The sequence below is a fragment of the Panthera tigris genome, chromosome C1, assembly GCF_018350195.1.
Source record: "Panthera tigris isolate Pti1 chromosome C1, P.tigris_Pti1_mat1.1, whole genome shotgun sequence".
NCBI classification, from domain to species: domain Eukaryota; kingdom Metazoa; phylum Chordata; class Mammalia; order Carnivora; family Felidae; genus Panthera; species Panthera tigris.
In genome coordinates, this window is record NC_056667.1 from 99,812,888 (window position 1) to 99,836,864 (window position 23,977).

At 49.7% G+C, this 23,977-nt stretch overlaps 1 protein-coding gene across 3 annotated transcripts; it reads left to right on the top strand.

The window, feature by feature from the left end:
* The first annotated feature begins 371 nt into the window (after nucleotides 1–371).
* Nucleotides 372–19,785, top strand: TENT5C (terminal nucleotidyltransferase 5C). 3 transcript variants are annotated; one of them, XM_042993851.1, is made up of 3 exons: nucleotides 416–521; nucleotides 2,148–2,271; nucleotides 16,346–19,785. In XM_042993851.1, exon 3 carries the CDS (start codon nucleotides 16,371–16,373, stop codon nucleotides 17,544–17,546), a length of 1,176 nt encoding a protein of 391 aa, XP_042849785.1. In that variant the 5' UTR covers nucleotides 416–521; nucleotides 2,148–2,271; nucleotides 16,346–16,370; the 3' UTR covers nucleotides 17,547–19,785. The 3 variants fall into 3 exon arrangements, with proteins under 3 accessions (XP_042849787.1, XP_042849785.1, XP_042849786.1); XM_042993852.1 differs by lacking the exon at nucleotides 416–521 and adding an exon at nucleotides 11,169–11,233 and having other exon boundaries at nucleotides 2,162–2,271; XM_042993853.1 differs by lacking the exon at nucleotides 2,148–2,271 and having other exon boundaries at nucleotides 372–521.
* The last annotated feature ends 4,192 nt before the right edge of the window (nucleotides 19,786–23,977 follow it).

The window sequence follows — 23,977 nt, forward strand, 5'->3', positions numbered from 1 at the left end:
GAGCAGGACGGAGATGGGAAAAGCCTGGGAGGAAGAGTTCTATGGTAGCAGCAGCAGCAAAGAGCATGGTGGAAAGTAGAAAGAGAGTCTCGGTAACTCCGAAGTTAAGGGGGCGTCAACCCGGGCGCCCTGTGTTGCGCCTGCGCAGTGCTACCTCCTTCAGCACCCCTCCCCTTCCCGCCGCCGAAGATTTACTGGTCTCCCGGCAACCATTCACCCGAGGAGCCAATCAGAGGGCAGCTTTCGCCCTGCCCTCGCCGTCAGCGCCCAGGCGGAAGGACCCCGTGGGCTCGGCTCCGCCCCTCCCCGCCCCTCGCTCCCCCGGGAGGGCAGGCTTAGGGGCGGGGGTGGGGGCGGGGGTAGACCGCGGGGGCGTGGCAAGGCCGTATAAGAACGGAGGGGGCGGCGGCAAGAACGCTCACTCGGTGCCGCTGCTTGGGGGCTGTAGTGACTGCGCCGCTCCTGCTGGGGGCTGCCCTCGCCAAGGACCTACCTCTGTCGTCTCCTCTTCCGCAGCCCAGGTGAGTCCCTGGCCCCCTCCCCTGAAGGTGCGAGGAAGGGGCGGCCCCAGAGAACCGCGCGCTCCGCCTTCGGGGGGGTCTGTCCCCGCCGAGCGGAGCTCTCAAGTCTTCCCAGAGCTTGGTGGGGGCGCGGGAGCCGGAGGGGAGGTGCAGACAGGTGCCGGGCCCCTCCGGCTCCTGCGACAACACACCTCCCCGCCCCCCCGCCCCGTGAGGACCAGTCGAGACGCCCCGAGAGGGAGCTACAACTTTCCAGAGACTTCGGCCGGGGCTTGGCAAACTTCGGCGAGTTCCTGCTCCGCGCGTCCCGCGGGTGGGGCGGCCGAAGAGCGGGCGATGGGGCCCTGCAGCTCCGTCCCGGCCCGACGGCGCCCCCGCCGCCCCCGCCCCGCCTGCGCTCCCGCGGGCACGCACGCCGCCGCCGGCCGGCGGAGCGCGAATTCGAACGCGGCGGTTTTGGGAGGCGCAGTTGGAGACGCAGCGGTCAGGGGCTCGTCTCCGGCCGGCGAGGGGAGGGGCGCTGCCCCGGCTCGGCGCCAAGCCCCGGGGTTTGAGACCAGGGCAGAGATCCCTAACTTTCCGTGGACTCACACTAGGCTGCGGACACCGTGAGCCGCAAAGTGGTCCAAGCGAGTGACTTCTGCGCTGCGCTTCTCCTGGAAACTTCTCGGGAATACGGGGTCTGTGCCCTGCCTGGTCCCTCCCCTTTTAGGAATGAAACTTGCTTACCCGTGTAGACTGAAAGCCTGACAGTGAGTTGACTCGGCTGGCCAGCGGTGCGGCCGCCGCGGGAGGCTGCCCCAGATCGCAGAGGTGGGAGGAGAGTCAGAGGAGGGTTGTGAACTCGACCGCTGTGGGTTGGGAGGCTGTACGCCTAAACACAGAACGCAGGTGGGAGAGAAAACAAAACTGCGCTACCTCGCAGGAAGGGAGAACTTCCCGGAGAAGAGCCTGGGAAGTTTCCCTGGAGGACTCGCCGGCTCACCCATCCTCGCTAGAACCAACCGATAAGGCTGGACCCCGGAGGAGGGATCAGCTGTGTCTGGAGGAAGGTTTTTTTTTTGTCTGGAGGAAGGTTTCCGCACGGCTGGCAAAGCCCTTGTCTTAGGTGGCGACCTGCTGCCTTTTTAAACTTTTTAAAAAAATTTTTTTATGGGGTTACAGCATGCAAGCAATGGAGTGCTTTAAAGTGCACTTACTGCAGTCAGCGTTTATGCAGACTGTTGTAATCATTTGTATTGTGACGGTTGATATTCGGGCTATTTGGTAGGTGGGTTAGGAACCTGAACCTCCTCAGGAAAAAAAAGATTATTAAATCCTTCTAAAGTAGACTCCTGGCTTGGCCCAGCTGCCCTCCAAGGGGGTGGGGTGATGAGAGTGGCCATTGTTGGCTACACTAACCTTTCCACGGGAGTAACTTGGCAAAGAAGCCGGCAAGGAAGCAAGCCAGGCAGCCTGGGGCGCTGCGGGTGGGGGCGGGGTGAGGTAGGAGCGCTTACCAAGAATTGTGCTGTGTCTTAAATCCCCAAAGGTATTTTTGAGGGAGTGAGACCCACACATGAGACCCTGCCATTGAAGGGGGTGCGGTGTGGACTGGAGAATGCTGACTTTTCTCTTCGCTTTCAGGGAGGCGGTCTGAGCTGTACCAGCAGGGGTTCTGTCCTTTGACATTCTTGTTTGTGAAGATGGAAACCTTAATATCTCTGGAGTCAAGCTTTTACTTGAGATAACTGAAACCTTGTGTCTTAAGGTATACGCATATCTTTAGAGTTCATTTATTCTCATCTCAATAAGGAGTTTTTAGAAAGAAGGTTTTGGTAGATTGTATACAATCGTTCAGGTAGCTGTAGGGAGAGCCCCATAACATAGCATGAACATTAAAAACAAACAAACAAACAAAAAAACAAAGTTTTTTTTCTCCGCCAGGAGGCCTCTCAATCGTTACCCAAAACAAAGGTCCCTAGTTTCAGAACAGGGTATACACAGAGCCGACAGCAGCACTCTGAGTTTCTTCCACAATACCTACCTTGTATCCAGAGATTAAGTTGGGGTACCTCTGAGGGGAACGACTTGGATCTTGCCTGTTTGTCAGAATGAGTGTGATTTAGTTGAGCACCCGTGGTTCTTCCTCCTTGGTTTCCTCAGCTGTACTGTGAGTACAAGTAGCTCACGAAATCCCCTCCTGAGTTACAGCACCCCTCACCCCTGCTTTTCCCAATAGGCCCCACTTGGCCTCCATCCCGCAGGGTTCAAGGCCAGGGCAAATTGTGCACATCTTGCACTACCCATCAAAGAACAGAGAAGTCCTCGTACTTCTGAAAGCCCAGAGAACCGCCTAGCAATGAAGATAACTTAGCGTGGACTGGGGTGCCCTTGTTCTTCCAGTGCCTGCAATCAGACACATTTGATACAAAGTTAGAAAACGACATGATTTTTTAAAACTGCTCAAGTAAGTGGTACCTTGCCTTCATCTTGGAGATGTTGGCGTAGGGGGCCAGTCACCAAAGAATGACCAGCCAAGGGCTCCGAATGGATGTGGTAAACCTTTAATGTGTTACCAGGAGATGTTGTGGAAGGCCAAGACTAGTTTGATGAGTTAAGTTAAACTTGTCGTGTTGGGTTTCTTGGTCTCACAACAGGGGTGTGTGTGTGTGTGTGTGTGTGTGTGTGTGTGTGTGTGTGTAGGGGTTCAAGGGAAGTAATATGGAGTCCAAGGTGTTACTTGGGATAAAACATTACTTTGGTTAGATAAGGTTCGTTGCTTTTTTGTGATGTCACTGAAATACACAAGACAGTGTAGAAAAATGTGTTCTGCCATCTTGGTGTTTTGACTGTAGCCTACCAAGTTGGCATAAGCTATATTATGATGAAGCAGCCACCTCTGTGTCTAAAGAAATGTTCATGTGTTTGAAGAAAACAGATACAGCGGTAGTGCTGATCTCCTGTGATGCTTCTAAGACTTCTGGTCTCAAGCCTTTTTATCCTTTTACTGCATGTATGATAAGGAAGCTCTTATTTGGAATCTAAATGGTTTAGAGGAAGCATCTTTGTATAACCCAGCTATGTAAGAAAAAGCCTCAGGAATTGTTTAGAATCAGTGGATTTTGTACAGCTGGCCCCTGTAGCCTATCCTAGAACTGTTTGCAGAACTTTTTGGAATAACAGGAAAAAGCTAATATGAAAATACACTTGCTGATTTTAAGTAACTCCGTGTAGCCTATGTTTTAGTCGTAGAGCCTTGCGGAGTCTCGGTCCCCGAACTGCATCAAGTGTTTATTTCTTGGATAACAGTGATTGAGCCAGTAAGTAGTTAAACGCTCCCCAGGCCGCAGTGTATGCCAGGTGCTGCAGGGGCCAAGGCAGCGATAGGTGAAAAGGCCTGGGGAGGTGCTCTGGAGAATGCAGGAGGAGCTGAGTTGGCTTCAGAAGGTCTGGGCACTTGGTTTTTGCCCGATTGTCTTCGCCGCTGGCTTGTGAGCCCCAGGAAGGCGGGGGTCTGTGCTCACTGCTGAATCCCCAGCACCTAGAGCCGGGCCTGGTGCACAGACAGTGCTCCTGTTAATTGGATACAGTGCTCTGCTAGCATTCAGCTGCCATTGCTCTCAGAGAGGGAAGTGCACTTTAGGTAGATATCCTTTTGGTGGGTTAAGGTGCCGGAAGCTTTTTGGGTTGGATGCTTCCAGCCTAAAGTGCCGGGTAGCGTCTGGGCCTTTTTCTGAATGGTGGCCTCAGTTAGCCGGGCTTGGAGCTGAAGGGCAGGGACTACCAATTGGCCAGCAGCTGAAATCCCTTAAGCTGAGCTCCGGACCTGCTCTCTCCCGGCACTTCCCCTCCTACCCATCCACCCCAACCCCAGCCTCACATGGCTCGCTCAGCCTTTCTCTCTCCAGTTCACTAGGCTGCTAGTTCTGCTGACCTTTTATCTTTTTAACTTTTTGTTTCCCACTGCCGTCACTGACCTGGTTCGGGGCCCTGTAGACAGCGACTCCGTGAGAGCAGTAGTGAGCCTCTCTGGCCAGTCGCACATCCCATGCCCCTCAAACACCACCTGAAGGGCTCCCAGGAACTGCCCATCCCTCTGGATGCTGAGTTCCTTTTCAGGACCTGTACCCTTCTGACCTTCCGTCTATTCTCCACTTCCCTTGGATGAGTCTTCCTAACTGCCCTACCTTGCCTCACAGAATTCACACTCAGCTGCTTGAAGAACAACTCAGTCTCACCAAACTACATTTTTAGCTAGCTTTAGATCCTTCTGAGAGGCTCTGATGTTACCCCGCCTGAGGGTCCTCATATCTCATTACTCGCCTCTTCTGTGCTTTACCGGATGAACACACAAAGTCCATAACTGTCTCCCTATTTACTCTCGGAGGACCCATTTTGAGAAGAAAACTCTCCATGAATCTCGAACCGCTCCCACCCTGTCACGTTGCCATACGTCTCTCTCCCCTGGCTTAGCCCTTGCGAGAGTGGGAGAAAGGGTAATCCTCCACCTTGCCTGGCTGTCTACACCCCACCCCCAAACACATCCCTGACCGGTGCTCGTGGTGGTTGGGGAGGTGGGCATCGCAGCTGGCTGACCGTGTGTGGTCTCGGCCAGTTGTGGCCTTCACGTGGGGTAACTGTAAGGTGGCTGCGGTGGGAAGAGTGCAGATGCAGGGGGAGACACGAAGTGGACACTAAGTGAGCACCTGCCACGTGTCCAGGCACTGGTGGCCACTTGTCCCCAGGTTGGGAGTGAGCACTGCTGTGGTCTCCGGTGCCCAGGCCTCTCGTGCTCTTTAGTCTTCCTTCCCCCCCGGCCTCTGAGGCTGCATTGACATGTGACAGTGCTCAAGTTTGGGTCCCAGCTGCGCCTTTCCTGCTTCAGGCCTCCGTTTCTTCGTTGTATGAGGGTGGTAGACTAGTGCCGTCCAGTAGAAATAGGAGAGCCACAGTTAAGTTTTTAGAAGTCCTCAAAAAGCTAAAATAGGTGAAAAGAGTTTTAATAATTTTACCCATCATGGGTTAAAGAGGCCCCCCATGTCCTTAAGATGGGTCCAAGCCACAATGTTATTTGTGATCTTGTAATGCCATGGAGATGTCATGGCAAATGGTGACATCTCCATATGTAATCAACATAAAGAATATAAATGAGATTTTACTCTTTTTTTTTTTTTTTCCTCATACTGAGTCCTTGAAATCCAGGGTGTATTTTAGATTCCCAGCATGTCTCAAAGTGGACTTGTCCCATTTCAAGTGTTCAAGGGCCGCATGAGGCTTGTGGATACGGTATTGAGCAGCATGGGTCCACACCAGCTGTCCAGTGTCTCCCTCTCAAATTTAGATTCTGCATGAGTGGGAGCCAAGAGGTAGCAATAGCAAGTTATGGAAGAAGAGTGTGAGCTAGGCTGTGAGCACCACAAGGGCAGGAGTCTTTGTCTCTTGCTTACCAGTGAACTGATTGTAAACTCCTGGAATGGCGATTGGAACATAGTAAGCCCTCAGATACTGGGAAGAACAAAGGGAAATGAAGTCATCGTGGCCAACTTGCTGCTACCCATTTACCCTGGGAGTCAGTCCTGAGACTAAAACACAGGATATTTGATTTCTAGTCCAGTGCTCATTCTTCCATTTTTTGGGGGTTTCTTAGAGAATAGTTACAAGGTAATAGAATTTCAAAGAACTTCAGAGGAAATCTGACACTGGCAGGGGACCAGGACTCCACCCGTTTATCAACAATTAAGATTTATCAATGACCAAAATTTGAAAATGCAAGAGGAAGTAACTTTCAAGCAAGGGGTGTCTATGAGTTGCCAAATGACACCAACACATCACTTGGTAAATGCTAGCTTAATCATCCTAGTGGGCCGTATTCATGGCGTGCAAAGCTCCACACATGTAGGGATACCAAATTCAAGGTGGCTTGGCTGCCTCAGGTGCAGTTGGTACAGGAATAGGTAACACCCCATGGTCTTCTCCTTCACTTTAATGCATCCCTCCACCCCCCACGCTGCCCATCCACCTAAATTTCCATTCTTCACACATTTTTAAGGCCAGAGGGACCCTTGAGCCTGGTGATGTTACACTCAGGCTGCTGCTGTGCTCAGACCTGGAGGTCAGGTGTCTGCTACAGGGACGGGTCTGTGCAAGACCGAAACCTGGATGGATTGCGCATAATTAGTATCCTCACAGGCATGGAAGCCAGCTCACACTTAGACATATGTGAATGGGGTGTGTGTATGTGTCTAAAGTATGATAAGTGCTACACTAGAGCTTGTCCCTTTCCTGATAAGGCTCAGGGATGCTGCTAGTGACGGGACAGCAAACTGAGGCCCTCCTTCTGGAAACCTGACAACTGTTCAAAGTTCTAAGCTGGAGAGTCAGGTGGGATGCAACCCTTGATAGACCCCAGAGGCCAGCAGCCCTTGGACCCTGTGGACTGTATGTAAACTTGCTCATTCTCATGGTAAACAGCCTCCTAGGAGTCCTTCTATTTTCTCAGTATAGTCAATCTCTAAAATGGTGGGGCCAGCTCTGGAGATCTCTTTAAATGAGTCAGACCAGTAGCCTCTCTGATTTAGAAAGAGGCAATTGGTAGGAGGAAGTGGGGCACCAAGCTGAACAGGGATTATTTCCAGTTCGAGTGGTGTGCGTAGTGCGTAATTTGCTGACACCTTGGAAAAATCATGACTTCTATGCTCAGCTTCCACGTAAAGATGTCTGTGTTCTGTCCTTGTGAATGTTTACATCTGTGATGCCTTCGGGGTATTCCTTCAAGCACTCCCAACTGTGGTGTCCCAACTGTCTGGGCCCATGTTTTGATTCCATCTTCCTCTGTTTTGCAGCCACAGCGTGAGTTCTCCCAGCGTTATCTCTCCAGCCACACTTGCTTACGCATCCTATTTTGAAAGACGGGCTAGTGCCTTCCGCGTGGAGTCTTCTGAGGGTGGGTGTCTGTGGACAGAGCCCGATCTCTGATACCCACTAGGACCGTACGCTGGCAGAGATGGGAGGAACTTGTGAGGGCCTCCCCCAACCCCCAAACTCAAAGCTCGGAGCAAAGCTGGGGTCCCTGGGGTCTGTGGCCCGCTTCTGCTCCCGTCCAGGACACCCCATTTCCTTCAGCTCAGGCAGCACCCCTGTTGCCATGGGAATCACACCAAATTTTTTGGCTGTAGTACACGTCAGTGTTGAGTGGCTGAGAGGGTGCTGATAACCCTGAGAAAATAGATTGAGACGCCCGGCTGAATGTGACCAAGCTAAGAGTGAGAACAGACCATCTGCACGATGGGCTGTGTCACCGACTTAGAAATGTCTTCTCTGGGCACAGTTCTGTGGCCCAGGGCGGTTGTTTGTTTGTGGGTGTTTTGAGTGGGCAACTGTAAAAATAACGTCTTAGAAAAAGCTAACACAATATATTTTATTGTCCTTTTAATAAACAAGGCATTATATGGTTCTCCTGCTTTGGGCTGCCTACTAATGTGAAGTCTTACTTCGTGTACGTTTATATTAAGCACTGATGTGCCTCTCGGTTGTCTGTAACGTGTTTGGGGTAGAGGGGTCAGAACATGGCCCCCTCCCTGGTGGTGAGGGGCTGGCGGCTGGCAGACGGGGGCTTCCTCGGGCTGCCCCCTGGGCCTTGGTAACTCCTGGCCTTCACGAGACATTCAAGGATTAAGGGAGGATTTCTCTTCAGAAAAAAGAATCTACTTTGGCCCCGGTTTTTTCCCTTTCTGCCCGCTGATCTGCTGTGTTTATCAAGTCCACGGTCATGCAGAGCACCCTGCTTTTTTCTCGAGGGCATAGGAACCTCAAGGGCCAAACTCTGTGCGGTTGGGAAAAGTAACAGGTGTGCAGGCTCAGTTTCAGCACGTGTGTGTTCGTTAGTCTGTTCCAGGCTGTTTTGGGTTCAGTTCTGTTCCAGCTCTCCTTCCCCAGGTAGCCCGAGGGGTTCCCGTCACTTCTTGCGAACTTACCTACCTTCTCTCTGCAGCTCCAGTTGGGTTGTCAGTTCCTGGGATCTGAGAAAATGGCCCTCTTGTCTTCAGAGTGTCCTGTTCTGTGGCTTTATCAGTAGATCGACACTGCTGACCTTCTAGCCAGCAGAGCGCATCCTGCAGCTGTCCCTGAGCCCTCTGTGAGCCACAGCCTCGTGGCCTGGCTGGCATCAGGGAGCCCCCTCAACGTGCGGAACGAGGCCTTCACCTCACAGCCATTGCTCCTTTGAAACAAACCTGAGCGCCATGATTACCGTTTCTATCCATAATTACCTTCAATTCTGGTGGCTCCAGCCAGGCTGCATGCCTCCCCGAATCCAGGGTGATCTTGAGGGAGAGGGTCTCTGTACTGACAGCTGTTAGGTAACTCACGCTCTGAGTGTTTCTACCTTTGCTTCCGGTACCTGCCATCTGGCCTGCCTCACTCAGGGGCCTCAGCACATCTAGCCAGCTTCCTTCCCACCATCCTATAAAAAGACCTTTGTACCTTTCCCCTCTTGCCTTCTTCTTGCTGCCGTCTACTTTCTACAACTACCTGAGCAACTAGCTTATCTTCAGGGCCCTACCCCAGTCCCAAGACGTGCGCCCAAACCATCCACCTCCTAGGAAGCCTCTCAGTGGCTTTTGTGCCACTTCCCGGCAGGGCACCCGTGGACAGTTCACACTTTGTGTAACCTCTTTGTTCCCCAGTCCCCTCACCTGCAAAGTAGGGATAATAGTATCTCCCTTGTAGCCTTGGTGTACGTGTCAGATGATTTGATCCAGATAAAGCTGGATCAGATAGGGTTTGGTGGTTCATGTTAGGGCACCTGGCTCGCCATCTGGTCACATCTGGTGTCTCCAGGCTGTGGCCCTCTCTACATGAAGAGGCCCTGGAGGGCTGTGCACCTGCTAGTCCCGGCTAGGAGCTTCTGAGGAAGTGGTAAGTGGTTTCTGAGTGTGTAGGACTGGTAAGATGTTTCTATTATGAAACAGCTGATGCGTGTCCTCGTTGAGAAATCCGATTCCCCACACTGTGGCCAATGAATCACCTTCTCTGGTGCCTCTCTGAAGGGCACTTCTAAACCACCTTGGCGTCCTTGAAGATGAACACCGACTCCTGTCCTTTGCTCAACTGCAGTCTGCTCTAAAGCAGGCAATAAAGGGTGATTGATGCAAGCTTTGCTCTTTTCAGTGTATGTGGTGGACATAAGGTGTCACGGTCCTTTTTTGGATAGGACCAATATGGTCTCTCTTCTAGAAGCGATCGCTGTAGGGGAGCAAGAACTGGTCATCCCAGTGCATCCGTGGGCTTGTAGCATGAGCCTGCTGCCCTGTCCCCACCTCCCACCCTGCCAGCAGCCGGGCGAGCTTGGTGGGAGCCGTTGCCGGTTCCAGGAGTTCGAACCTTAGCTCTGGAGTTGAGGATCTGGAGTCCATTCACTGAATCTTTTCTAATCCTTGTTCCTTAATTTTCACGCAAGGGACATTGGTGGCTTCCTCAGAGTGCTTGTGAGGGTTAACTGGGAGTAGGTGTGAAGTGGTTATACTGAGCACCCTTGGTTTTGCATGCACATCTGCACCTTTGTTTTATAAGGGAAAAGAGGACCAGAGTTGTGGTTCTCATTCACTCAGGTTGCTGAAAGAATTGGTGAGACAGAATATGATGTTGTGTCTTGCATCCTTTTTCACTTCCGCTTAAACTCCAGGTTTTTATATGCAGTGACATAGTTTCTTTTTCCTTCGTGTCCTCTGTTGGACATTGGAGGAGGAAGAGGCCTGCCGCGGGTGCACGGGTCCCCTCTCAGCCAGGAGCTGGGGACAGCAGGTGTCTTTGTTCTGCACACACACCTCCGGTAGTCTGTCACCAGGCTTGGTCCATTGCCCATGGTTGGGTCTCTGACCTGGAGCTGGAAAGCATTACTAGGAAGGTCCAGGCTTTGGAGGTAACATCCAGTAACAGTGAAAGGAAATGTTGTCATCAAAGGAATGTTGAAATGTGTTTGAGGTCCCTTCGTATCCTTACACCCCAGCAGGGTCAGAGGAAGAGGGCGTTGCTCAGCTCTCTCTGAAGTGGATGGGAGGTCTGCCATAGCTGAGAGCCTCCGTTCACACCTCAGCATTTCCATGAAACCTTTGGGACCATACCTTCTAGAGCTTTTGTGTTAAGTATCATAGACCAAGACTTAACTACACACTGTCCTTAACTTTGTAGATGTACATCTCCACATGTACCAAGAACTCTCCGGACGGTGTCTGTGCCTAACACCAGGCATAAATAGGACTCAGTGATGATTTGTAAGCCCTTGACCATAAGACCCAGAAGTGTTACACATGCTCTTCTCCAACCTGTCTGCCCATCTGTCCTGCTTGTGCTCTTGAGTCCTCCCCATGCTTTCATAGTCTCCATCGCTCTTGTTTCTGGGATCCAGATAAGCTATAAAGCAGGACTAGAAATAGCTAGCTTTCTCTCTCTCTCTCTCTCTCTCTCTCCTGTTTTCTTTTCAATTAAGGCCTAATCATAAGTTTTCAGATCAACCTCCCTTTGAGGGCCTCTGTCCCAGGCTATGGGAAACATGGGTAAATTAGACATGAACTTGTCCTTAGGGAACTTGGTGTAATCTTCTTTGGGCTTAGTCGGTCTTTTCCTCTCGCCTTTTGCTGTCATTTCTGCAAACGTGCTTTCTTTCAGTGTTCATGTTCCACCTGTCCACTGCAGCCAGATGAGAGAAGAGAAGGGAATTCAGGGCACCTAAGGTAGGTGGTCATCACGAGTCCCACTTTCCAGAAGATTAAGTACTTTGAACTGAGGAGGCAATTGGCCATCCTCACTTGTAAAAAGATGCCTGAATTTCCAAATCAGTGAGAAATCCTGGTTCCCACCTTGCCCAGTTTCTACTGTGCAAAAATACAATAAATCTGCTTCTCAGGCAGTGAGAGGAAAATCATACACTTTAGTTTGAATTTACCAGCCTTCAAACTGATTTTTTTTTTTCCTAGTCATTATTCTGCTAATTCTGCTGAACAGAATTGACCTTGAACCTGGGCCTTTCATGAATTGGGAATGTGTGTTTCACAATATCAGGGTTGATTTCAAGTGGTTAATTAAAACTCAAACTGTCGCACTAAGCTCTGGTGCGTTATCTAAGCCCTCAGGGCCTGAAAGTTGGAGGATTTATTCTAGTAATACCAGTGTTCGTTGGAGTAACTAAAAAATATACTTTCGATATTTGAAATTGCTTGGATGGTTGAGAGAAAACAAAGAGTTCCTTTGTAATAATCACCAATAACTTATAATTTGGGGCTCTTCTAATGAGCTAAGTACCAAATATGAATCCAGCCCAAATTTGAGCCTTCGCTCGCTTGAGCTCCTCTGTTTCCGAGTCATGAACACTGGAAGAATTAAGAGCTACACCATAGATTTGTCACTCGCCAGTTCCACAACATGCTTCTATAGGGGCTACTTTTTCCTGAAAGTTAACTCCACTGTTCACATGTGTGTCAGAAGAAGCTGGCATAGAAGATGCCAACCACGACCTCTTAGAGGCCTGGAGAAGTGTTGATTGCATGTAGTGGGGGTCTTCCCGTGGTAGCCAGCAGTCAACGTAACAGCATCATCAGGGTCGCTATACTATGTTTGAAATGTGAAATAGCAATTCTTACAAAACTACGAAGAACACTTTGGATCACAAACCTGGAATGGCACTAGGCGAGATGGCTTATCCATTATTTTGGAAGTCTGGAGGATTTTTGACAAACAATGGACATCTTCTTTTGAACAGTAGGGAAAGAGAAACTTGACTAAAAGCCATTCTAGGAGAAAACCAGTCCCTCCTCCCCAGCTCACACCTAGAGATCAACATTTAAGGCTCAGAGGGGAAGTTTCTATGTGTATTTGATTGGGGCACGTGGACATAGAGACGGCGGGAAGTGATAGGAAAGGGATGGAAGGAATCAGGCAGCAGGGGAGTGAGCAGGCTCATGGGGGAAAGATTTTAGGAAATGGCTCATGAGATTTTAACAGTTCTCAATTAATACATGGGAAGGTTCCAAATTCAAAAAGGATAAAGTAAGTTTTCTTGGTCCCGTCTCCCAGTCCAGAGGCAGGTTGAACTACTTGTGTTTCCTTCCAGAGGTCTGTATGATTGTACACGCATGGGCTTGTGCTTTTACACACACAGCGTTGGTTTTCTCTGAATAAGTCTCAACTAGAATTTCACATTCATACAGATTGAGCCGTTCTTTGGACAACTGCCATCTAAGTGTATGCTATCGTATACATGGACTAAGTCATTTAACCTTCTGCTAAGGACTCTGTACCTTCATAAATAATTCTCCAGCATCCTTGTTCACCCTCGCAAGTATACCCACAGGATAAGATCAAAAGGACCTAGAAGTAGAATTGGTATGGAGAATACGTCCACTTAAAACAGGGCATCCACACTGTTCTTCAGAGAGAACTCATGGGCAGGGTGCCCAAAGGTATCTGCTGCTTGATCTCTGCTAACCTGATGGGGAAGGATGATACACTGAAGTTTTAGCACGCCCATCCCTTAACGTGAGGGTGACTGTGTCAGGCATCTGAGTTCGTGCCCTTCGCCCCTTCTTCCATTGGGGTGCCAGTCTTCCTGATTTGTAGGAGCTCATCCTTCATTGATGAAACGAGCACTTTGCCTCATCATGCAAATATTTTCCTAGCCTGCTCATGTGACGTCTTTGTGGTGCTTTTACCATGTAGGTGTTTTTTTGTGGGTATCAGACTTTTGTGACTTTGAGATTTTATGTGACTTAGAAAGGATTGCCTACTCTATGTGTATGCAAATTCCATGTTTCCCTAGAAGCCGTAAAGTTTCGTCCTCTTGTGCTTAAGTCTAATTCATCCATCCAGATCTTAGTTTGGCACAAGACAAGGAGCCACTTTATTATTTTTTTAATCTAGATAACTATCACATGTCTAGACTTTTGCTCTCTACTATTTCTCTCTACGTTTTCCCTCTCCTATATCATATGCCAAATCCCTTTATGTGTTGGATTTTATTTCTAGATTTTAAAAATTCTGTTCCATCAGTTTGTCTTTTTGTACCAATACCACATTGTTGCAATTATTGTGGCTTCATGATATCTCTTATGGGGCTAATATGTACATCATTCTTGTTTCTCATAACTTTTCTGGCCATTCATGCCCCTCCTCCCATATGAACCTTACAAATTTTCAATCTAAAACAGATTCTAACTTTGAACCAAGTTTAGAGATTTAAAAATACATGAAAAGTCTCCCGTATATGTCATCCCCTTCCCTCTCCAGTCCCTTCCTGGAGGAGGAATGATGGCTCCCATCAGATTCTCACTGGATTTAGATGTTCCTCCTGTGTAGGAACCACTGTTCTAAAGGTGGCAATAGTCCTGCCTTTAATTTAGAAATTTTTTTCCCCCACAATTCCTTTAAAGAAAGAAAAAAAAAAAAGTATGAGTCAAAAGTCATTTCTATAGTTATTTTCCTCTGCAACATTGAGGTTCTTCCTAGAGGTATCACAATAAATTGTTCCTTCTCTTCCAAGTACTGATTCAGAGGAGTACTGTGACTCCTCTGTCACTGTGACTTCTCCTACCTTGTATTGTGAACACGAGACTCAGAAGCACAATAACAGGTAATGCACAAGGTAGAGCAAAGTGTGTTTTCATAGGTAGGTCAGCACAGCCGATGGAAATCTGTGTCACCGAATCACAGGTGGCTTAGCGGTGTCTCAAAACAAAGCTAGTGCCAGACCTTTCCATGGCCATTTGGACTGAACTGGGCAGCACCCTATGTTGTTAGGCGCAGCGTACTGGTCACCGATGCTGATCACTGAGGGGCCACAAAGAACCAAACGTACAGAGAGCACATTAAAAAGACGCCCCAAATCTGACTTGAAGCCAAGTGCTAGCCACAATAAACATTCAGTATTTCATCACAAATTTTTGTTATCCTTAACCTAGGAGTGCTTTGGTAAAATGATCTAGGTAGTCGAGGGCTTTTTAACGCTGTCTAAACAGGTTTGAAGGGAAACTTTTGTCTGCCCACTGGCAAGTATTCTCCTGTGGCAAGCACAAGAGTGCTCATCCCTAGATTGGGCTTCCTAGAGTAGAGCCTGCTTGGATCACGTGACCGCCCCTCCTGTTGCGAGCCAAGCAGATTCGGCCCCTTAACCTACATAGTGAAGGGAGCCTGTGCTGTGGCTTGAGTGGTGCATGATGGCTAGACTGGACAATTTGCTAGGTCTTGGCTGCATGCCACCTTCCGCCCCTAAATCCCCAGCCCAGAGCCCATGTTGCCTTTCTGTCAACTTAGGTCCCCTCCCCATCAGGGAACTCTTCTGTGGCCTTCTTGTCCTCCCCAATCAAGGGACACTCCTTTCTTCTACCTGTACATTCCATTTTCTTTCTAGTGCATATGGCCCTATATTGCTATGTTGTGTTTGCACCCACTTTCTTCGTGGCCAGCTCCTGGAAAGCCGGTCTCGGTGTGTCCAGTGGTGCCCCCCCGCAACGGTGAGTGACAACCATCCCACCGACCTGAGCGATTAAGGCGAGGATTCCTGGCACCAGGGCGAGGCTAAAAATCCACTTTGGAACCTCAGGACCGTGCATGGTGGGTGTGCACGCAAAGACAGCGGTTTCCAAACCATAAAACTGCAGCAGTTGTTGGGATGGGTTTTATGTGTGCTTCGCAAGTCAGGAAGGTGAAGGGGGCATGAAGACTCTGCGCTGTCACTGAAGTCCAAGGATAGCACCTTGACATTTTGTTTCTGCTCTTACGTCTGTCTAGCTAACATTTGACACATGTGGATCCCCAAGCACCTTGACTTTCTAATACGGCAGTATTTGTTTTTACATATCAGGATTTCCAGAGATCTGTTGTGTCTCATTTTCTGAAACGTATCACTTAGTCGGAGATTACTTTGGTAACTGCGGTTCTAACAAGTGACGTGTGACGCAGGATGTTTTTCTCCTAGGACTGAGAGCTAACTTCATTCTCTTTGGGTAGCTTTGAGGTACTCGATTTCAACATCCAGTCGGATCACACTGACCCGAGGAAGTTTTCCCACCTCGCGCAGAGGGCCTCTTAGCTGGCAGAGCTGTTCCTTCACCACGCTGACCCCGGCCTTTGTCGCCAAGAATTTTGTCATTCAGGCAGCTCCTTGGTGACCTACTCTGGATAACCGAGGTGCTTAACTCTAGGACAGGCCACTCCCGGGAGTGAAAAGGACATGGGATTCTTGCTCACGAGGTGTCTGTGTCCATGGTTCCAGCAGGACTGATCTGACTTCCTTTCCTTGGTGTGCAGGCAGCCCAGAGGGGAATCTTCACCTCCTCACGAAGTGCAGGAGGTCTTTCTCTGCGGGGTCTTGTGTTCGAGGTGTGGGGGTTGTAGCTTATTTATCAGCCAGTTCAAGATGTAGTCAGTCATGCAAAAGCAGGAGAGGTAATTCTATTTAAAAAAAAAAAAAAAAAAAAAGGAAGAGTAGCAAATCCTGTAGGCCCTCTACTGAGTCATGCTGTGTTTAGGTCGCTTTGTTTAACGAGTTTGTCCACTTGCCTTCGCACACGCCACCCTCTCGCAGACACACCAGCCAGCCCCACATCAGACAGAGTTCTGAGGTCCTCAGATTTGGGAGAGGGTAGGCTTAGGTGTGTTCTGTCCTCCCTCCGCACAGGCACCACTCCCACATACTTCTCCAGAATATCAGCAACACCCAGCAGTGGGTGCTCGTTGTCGCTGTCACGCGGGACGGCGTTCAGAGATCAACCAGCCCCTTCTCTGAGTCCCTCGAGGTGCTGGGCCGCGTAAGAGTGACTCCTAACTCTGCTTCTCACCCCCTCACTTTGCAGTTTCCCTGCAAGAACACCCCCCGAGATGGCAGAGGAGAACAGCAATACCAGGGACTGCCTGTCCTCCAGCGTGCTCAGCTGGGATCAGGTCAGCCGTCTGCATGAGGTCCTGACCGAGGTCGTACCCATCCACGGACGAGGCAACTTTCCGACCTTGGAGATAACTCTGAAGGACATCGTGCAGACCGTGCGCAGCCGGCTGGAGGAGGCGGGCATCAAAGTGCAGGACGTCCGGCTGAACGGCTCTGCGGCTGGCCACGTCTTGGTCAAAGACAACGGCCTGGGTTGCAAAGACCTGGACCTCATCTTTCATGTGGCTCTTCCCACAGAGGCGGAGTTTCAGCTGGTCAGAGATGTGGTGCTGTGCTCCCTCCTGAACTTCCTGCCGGAGGGTGTGAACAAGCTCAAGATCAGCCCGGTCACCCTGAAGGAGGCCTACGTCCAGAAACTGGTGAAGGTCTGCACGGACACGGACCGCTGGAGCCTGATTTCCCTCTCCAACAAGAACGGGAGGAACGTGGAGCTGAAATTCGTCGACTCCATCCGGCGCCAGTTCGAGTTTAGCGTGGACTCTTTTCAGATCATCTTGGATTCGTTGCTCTTTTTCTACGACTGCTCCACTAGCCCCATCTCTGAGCACCTCCACCCCACGGTGATCGGGGAGAGTGTGTACGGGGACTTTGAGGAAGCCTTCGACCACCTGCAGAACAGACTGATCGCCACCAAGAACCCCGAAGAGATCCGGGGCGGGGGGCTGCTCAAGTACAGCAACCTCCTGGTGCGGGACTTCAGGCCCACGGACCAGGAGGAGATCAAAACTCTAGAGCGTTACATGTGCTCCAGGTTTTTCATCGACTTCCCGGACATCCTCGAACAGCAAAGGAAGCTGGAGACCTACCTTCAAAACCACTTTGCCGAGGAAGAGAGGAGCAAGTACGACTACCTCATGATCCTTCGCAGGGTGGTGAACGAGAGCACCGTGTGCCTCATGGGGCACGAGCGGAGGCAGACCCTGAACCTCATCTCCCTCCTGGCCTTGCGCGTGCTGGCAGAACAAAACATCATCCCCAACGCCACCAACGTCACCTGCTACTACCAGCCAGCTCCGTATGTCAGCGACGGCAACTTCAACAACTACTACGTTGCCCACCCCCCAGTTACCTACAGCCAGCCGTACCCTACCTGGCTACCCTGTAACTAACCCTGAGACCTGAGGGTTTCCACAGTGGGGACCCCAATAGGGCAAGGGCTCTCAGGTAGGGGAGCCTCCTTCTAGATGTAGGTGTTTGGCTTTTAAAGGGGAACTCAGCTCTGATTCTGCTTATTTTGTTCTTTGTGCACCCATTGGAATGGGTCTACAGTATATCATGAGCCAACCCTGAAGGGACCCCATCATTCCAGTGCCACTTTGGAAAACGCTATAGGAAGTAGGACCCATCCACATCTTTCCGAGAGAGACACTAACATGTCACGTCCCAAACATCCACGCGGGGACATTTGGAGCTCTGTGCGCTAATGGAATCTGGGAAAGTTCCTGGGCGGTGTTTCTCACTCGGGCCTACGGTTGGCTCTATAGGCCCTCACTTGGGGTTCTCAGCTGTTAGATGAAAGTTGTGGTGATAGTCTATTTTCTTGTACCAATTTTAGCCAGGCAGAAAATGGTGGACATGAGAGTGGTCTCGTGACTGCATTTTTCTGTTCGGGGGACTGAATTGCGTATGTTTATTCCCTGTTAGCAGAGCTGAGGATTTCTTCTCATCAATAAACCAAAGCCGGTAGCTGGAGAATTGAGATCTGGTTGAAAGTGGTTCATGGTTTAGATGTTGTGCTCTCACGAGGATTTGTGAGATATTGCTGAGGGGAAAAAAAAAAAAAAACAACTTTGCTTGAAATGTAACTTGAAAACAAAATAAAATGTGGAACATAATGTTAAAAGCAGAATTGTGGTGGGCGTGGGGAGGGGCTGATTGTAAATAGGAAACATGAATGTTCTTTTTCTTTTTTTTTCTTTAAGGAATTCTTATTGAATGACACCTCCCCCCCCCCTCCGCCCCCCGCCTGCCCCCAGCAGCTTATCACTTTAGTTTTGCTCTTCCTAAGACGAAGGATTGTCCAGAGTCCTTGCAGTAACTGACGCGAGGGTCTTCCCATGTTTTAATTGGAAACCCATTTTGGTCACATTCCGAGTATGACCAGCTGTTTTTCTCGAGTACCTTGGCTGATTACTTTTTGTTTGTTTTTGTTCTTTACTCAAAAAATAGCGATTCCCCTCCCCGGACTTTTTTGGACAGCAAATGAATTCAGGAATTTCAACGGGGCTGAATGATCTGTGGGACGACCTGCTGTGGTGGGCAGAGTTCTTTGGCTGAAAACTGCTTTGGAATTGAACCTGCCGCCCCTGTGGCGTGCGTGAGGTAGAGGCTTCGCGCTCACTCGGGCCTTGTGTGCGCGGCGTGATTAATTCTGGTGTGTTCTGGGAAGAATGGAGTACATGAAGAATGTCTTCCTTATTCTGGTAGATTTGACCGTACTTGTTTCTTGTCTGCACTTTAGAAGGAAAACAGTGTTAATCTCCAGTCTAAAGCAAGCTCAGTGAATGGGGGTGTTCTGGGCTGCTGCCCTCCCAGTAGATGGTGAGTTTTGAAACTTCTGTGGTATCTCTTAGAAAGCATCACTCTAGGGCACTAAGGGCAAAGGAACTCAGTAGCACCAGCCAGCTTGGTTTATAGAGTGACTTCATCAAATCCACACTCCTGATTTTTCCTTTCTTCCGTGGCCATAGAATTCCCCAGCCCTGCGTGATTGCTTTCCTTTTTTCCTTGCTTTAGGCAGTGAAGTTACCTTACGGCTTAGCAGAAACCGAGTGGTTTACCTTTTTCTGAAGATGGTATTTTCAGGGTGGTTTTTTTTTTTTTTTTTTTTTTTTTTTTTTGGAATGTGAGATCTTGGTCCTCTTAAAGGAGATTGGTCATGACTGAACCCCGAGGCTTAGCTGGTATCCATGTTGTCCTACGCTGGGTGAATAGAAGCCACTTCTGTGGGCAACCAGCTCCTGCAACCAGCTCCTGTTTCCCTGTGAATTGCAGTCACATTTGAATTCACTGGCTTTGAGTCCAGGCCAGTTCTACACTGAGGGGGGCCCAGCATGCTTCAGGGTTAAAAGGGGGGCAATGAGGACTGAATCCCAACTTTGAAAACTACATGTTCCTCCGTGACATTGAAAGGCTGCCATTGTGGTTGGATGGCAACATCTTTGCACAAAAGTGACAGATATGTTTAACCAGAGCTTTGAGATGTGATGGAGCCATGAACATAAGCACTTGCTAACAGAAGTCAGTGCTGCTGTACTAGAAGGCTTGACGATCAGGGTGACGAGGCTCCAGATGAAGATAGGATCAGAGAACCACATCAAGTAATTAAATTTCCAGTTTGCCCTTGGAGTTCTTTCTGCTTCTATTTTTTTGCTATCCGGTACTAGTCCTCCTCTGAGGAGGGAGGGAAGCACAGAAATTGCTAGAAATTTCCAGGTTTGCGCCCCCCCACCCCCTGCCCCAGTTCTTTACTACCATTGCACGATGACTATCTTTGGTACAGTCTGCTTACCTGAAGTTTTTGGTCAGCCCAGCTGTCTTGAAGTTTGAAAGGAGACACATGTTCTAGAACCATCGGGGTAAAAAGCCGCACTGACCAAAGCTGCACTTTTAAAACCCCGCCCTGGTCCGGTGGTGTCTCTACCTGTTCTACAAGCTTTGCCAGCCTCAGAATAGACCAGGTAACCTTGAATTTCAGGTGTTTGGAAAGTCCAGCTGAAACCTGCCTTTCACACTGCTCACACAAGCACCAGGTACCCTGAGCTGGTACTGAGACCAGTGGTTCCTCTCTTTTGTGTGTTGAGTAACATGAAACTTGGCAGTGGCTAAGGGCACTAAAGTTCAAGTACAAATTCTAATATAAATCTAAGCAATCCGTTTTTGCTTCAGGCCTCCACAGAGTTCTCTGATGCTTTCTGCAAGTACGCAGCTTGTTTTCCTGGCCTGCTGCTTGGAATCCGTTTGAGCAGCAGCGAGATTAAAACAGTACCGTTTCCCCTTGTGTTGGCAGAGGGGCCCAGTCTGAATTCCTGGCCTGGCGCTTCAGTCTCACCCTCAAATTTTACTTTGGCAAGAAGACACGATTCCTCACTCAACTTCAACTCTGAAACTAAACTCTCCGTCACTAACACCTTCAAATCAGGGTCCCTGCTAACTGCATGTGGGCTGTATCCTGGCCCACACTCGGGAGCACCTGGCAGCGTGTGGGGCAGGGGGGTGGAGGCGGGGAGAGTCGGGTAGGAAAGACGCTGGGTCCCTGCTGTGTGCTCACAGATGTGGTTTGGCAGCCAAGCGCCCCCACCCCACCCGGTTTGATTTTTTTTTTTTCCCCTTGGGGACTTGAGTCACTGTGAGCTGTGTGTGAACCCGCTTTTTGGGGTGACACATTAACAGTCCCATCGCTGATGCCCTGAATCTGCTTGTCCTTCCACGTCCGTGCGAGCACTAGCTGCTTACCTGCATGGTAGGTGAGGGTTTTAACTCGCACTGCTTTGGTGACTTTGAGAAATGGTGCCGCTGAAGAGCAGCTTCCTAACTGTAGGAACACCTCCTTTCTAGTTCACTTCCTGGTACTGGTGCCTTGTTTTACGACGCAGCTAGATTCTGGGCTCAAATGTGTTGATAGCTATCCCTGTGTGGGGAGAGAGCCTGTCGCTCACCGGGGCCATTATTTCCTGGGTGTCCGACTGGGGCTGTATACCAGGGAGAACCCTTCGGTTGGCTTCTCTGAGGTCAAGAACTTCCATTTGCCAGGGTTAGATTCGGATCCTTAATCTGGCAGAGACCAGAATGTCACAGCTGGTTTTGGAACCTATTCCAGTTCAGCCAATTCCATTCAGAGGACCAAGGGAGGTACGTAGGGAGGATGTATTTTAAACCTGGCAACTTTGCCGGGTTATCTGTGGAGACCCCCCAAGGTGAGGACCAGGAAAGAAAATGTTTTGTGTGTGTGTGTGTGTGTGTTTTTGTGGGGTTTTTTTTGTTTTTGTTTTGTTTTTGTGAGTTCTAAATCTTGTTTACCTATCACTTTTTCAAAAATAGTTTAAGCGTAAGCTAAAGAAAATGCTTGGAGGTTTGCCTGGGCTGGTGCGAGTTGGTACAAAACTGTCATGTGTGTTTGTATAGGGAGGTGAGAAGACCATCCATTAAAGAGGAAGTCATTAAATAAGATGGATAGGTGGGCATTTTAAAACTGAAGCCATCTGTTTTTTTTTATTTTTTTTTTATGGATAAAAAAATAGCTGCTTCAGGAAAATTAAGAGTTTTTAGCTAGTAATTTCCAAATTGATATAGATGAAAAGTAAGATACTCATTAGACTGAATTGGAAGCTTTTTGTTATTCTGCTTTTGCAAAGCCTTTGAAATGTTCATTCTTCAGTGATGCCTAAGATGCGTGAGGTTTCCTCTTTGGTGTGATGGTCACTGACCTTCTTATGTGATGAAGGTGAAATCACTTGTCAATGCAAACTGTATTAGAAGTTAATGAATTAAAGCTTTGAGTTTGAGAAATAAAGATATATTTAAAAAACCCCAAAACCTTGTCGTGCTCATTTCTTTGTGTGTCCTCCACGGTGAGTGAACCTACTAAAGATTTCAGGAAACGTGTTGTGTGATGGCAGGGGGTGGGGCAGTTATGAACATTCTCAGCCTTAGATACTTCTCTGAAAGATGAGGCTTTCTCTCCGGAAGAGGTATGTGCTCACCTTGGGGCCATAAGTCCCTTAATCCTGGGGCTCTCCTCCAAGGTGCCTGAGTAATCTGAGCTTCGTTACCCTAGCTTCTCCACTAATGCTTACATCCGGTGATTCGGTCCTGGAATCTGCCTTTACTGGCATCTTGTTTGATTCAGTGTTAAAGGCTAGGTTCTCTTGAGCTTGACCTTGACCCCAAACCAAATAAGGGAACCAAAATAACTTCAGCTATACTATATACAATGGCCACCATGGTTTCTTCATGTTTTTTTTTTTTTTTTTTTTAAATACAGAAGTGAACAGTGGTGTTCAAGTGGTAGGTGTTTGGAGGATGTACTGTAGACCTTGCCTGGTAACCAGCTTCCTGAATCTTCTGAGCCAGTTCACAACCCGTGCACCCCCAGCCCTGCCCCTGCCATGACCTCTCTTCTGTGCTGAGTGTAACTCCCATGGTCTTCTCTGTAACTGTCCTCAGAAAACATCCATCTTTGTGTAACATCCTTCCCCAACCTTGTCTTCAACTCTCTTCATGCACCCCTCCTCATCAAACCTCTCCATCTGAGGGTAAGCATTCTCTGGGGTCCGAGGGGTGTGAGGTCCTTCCCCGTCACTTGTCTGGAGTGCATGCTTGGTGGTCTTCCTCCCCTGAAACCCCACTGCCAGTCCACACCATCAGTGTGGCCTCTCCACCTGCTCGCACAGGCTACACTCTGGATCTAGAACTGCTCAGGAAGGTTGGAGGGACTTTGTCTCTTCTCCCCACACCATCACAAGCATTGAGAGCAATACTTTTCCATCTTAGCTTTGCCGAAGAGCCAACTCTGGGATCCTTTCCCTCCTCCTCCACGCCATGTGTTCCTTCTGAAATGTCCCTCGACTTCTGCCTTTGTGGCAGAAGTGCCTTGAGCCTTTGCCTGGGCCATTTCATATGTCTTGTCGCTTGTCTCCCTTCTGTGTTTCTTCACTCACCCAAGGGCTCCTTCTAAAACAGGTGTGCCTGTGCCCCTCCCATACGTTCAAACCCGCTTAAGACCCTACCCTGCAAGGGCCAATGTCAGGCTTAAAAACATGAGGAGTCCTGTACGGCCCCAGCCTGCCTTCCCAGCCCCTCACCTCCTCTACTAGGGGCCCTTCTTCCAGGCTCTGGGCACACAGCTCTGCCCATGCAGCCCTGCCATGCAGTGGGCCTCTCCAGGGCCCCCCTGGGCGGTCACACCTCCGGCTTCCCCCACCTGCTGTTTCTGTTAGCACATCCGCGAGGCTCCACCCCGCCTCCGCAGACATGGTCAACACCTGTGTGTTTCATTCCCCCCCCCACCTCCCCCCCCCCCCCCCGACAGCCGCCCACACAGCTGGCCAGAGGTCTGGTGCCTCAAATGTTGAACCCGGTGTCTTCATCCCTGGAGGACTTGGACTTGGGCCACTAGCAGCGACACGGCTGAGTCCTGGATATTAACCTGGATGTGTTGTAATGCCTCCTTCTAGTGCCAGAAAACACGGCAGTCCAAGGCATTGTCCGGATCAATATTTACACACAGAGCACCTTGTGTGGGAAGCGGTGGTGGTCAGTTCCCTGGAATAAGCCGTCATGTCCTGGACGCTGCAACACTATTGATCGCAGGCTCTGGACCTCCTGAGCAAGGTCAATACTTACGGCCGCAACCTTCCCCTCTGCCGTGTCCTTCCTACCTGCCCACCCCCCTCACGCCCCCACAGATCTTCCCTTCTGGGGCTTTAGTGGAACTTCTCTCGTGTGGCCTCCGAACGTTAATGGCTCGGTGCTGGAGTGCTGCTTCCCTTGCTACCTCGAACACCCAGGATTCTGGAAGGATTTTTTCAACTAGTGGGGA

What these genes read in the sequence shown, in the direction of transcription:
- TENT5C (XM_042993853.1), top strand. Translation starts at nt 16,371, where the DNA reads ATGGCAGAGGAGAACAGCAATACCAGGGACTGCCTGTCCTCCAGCGTG.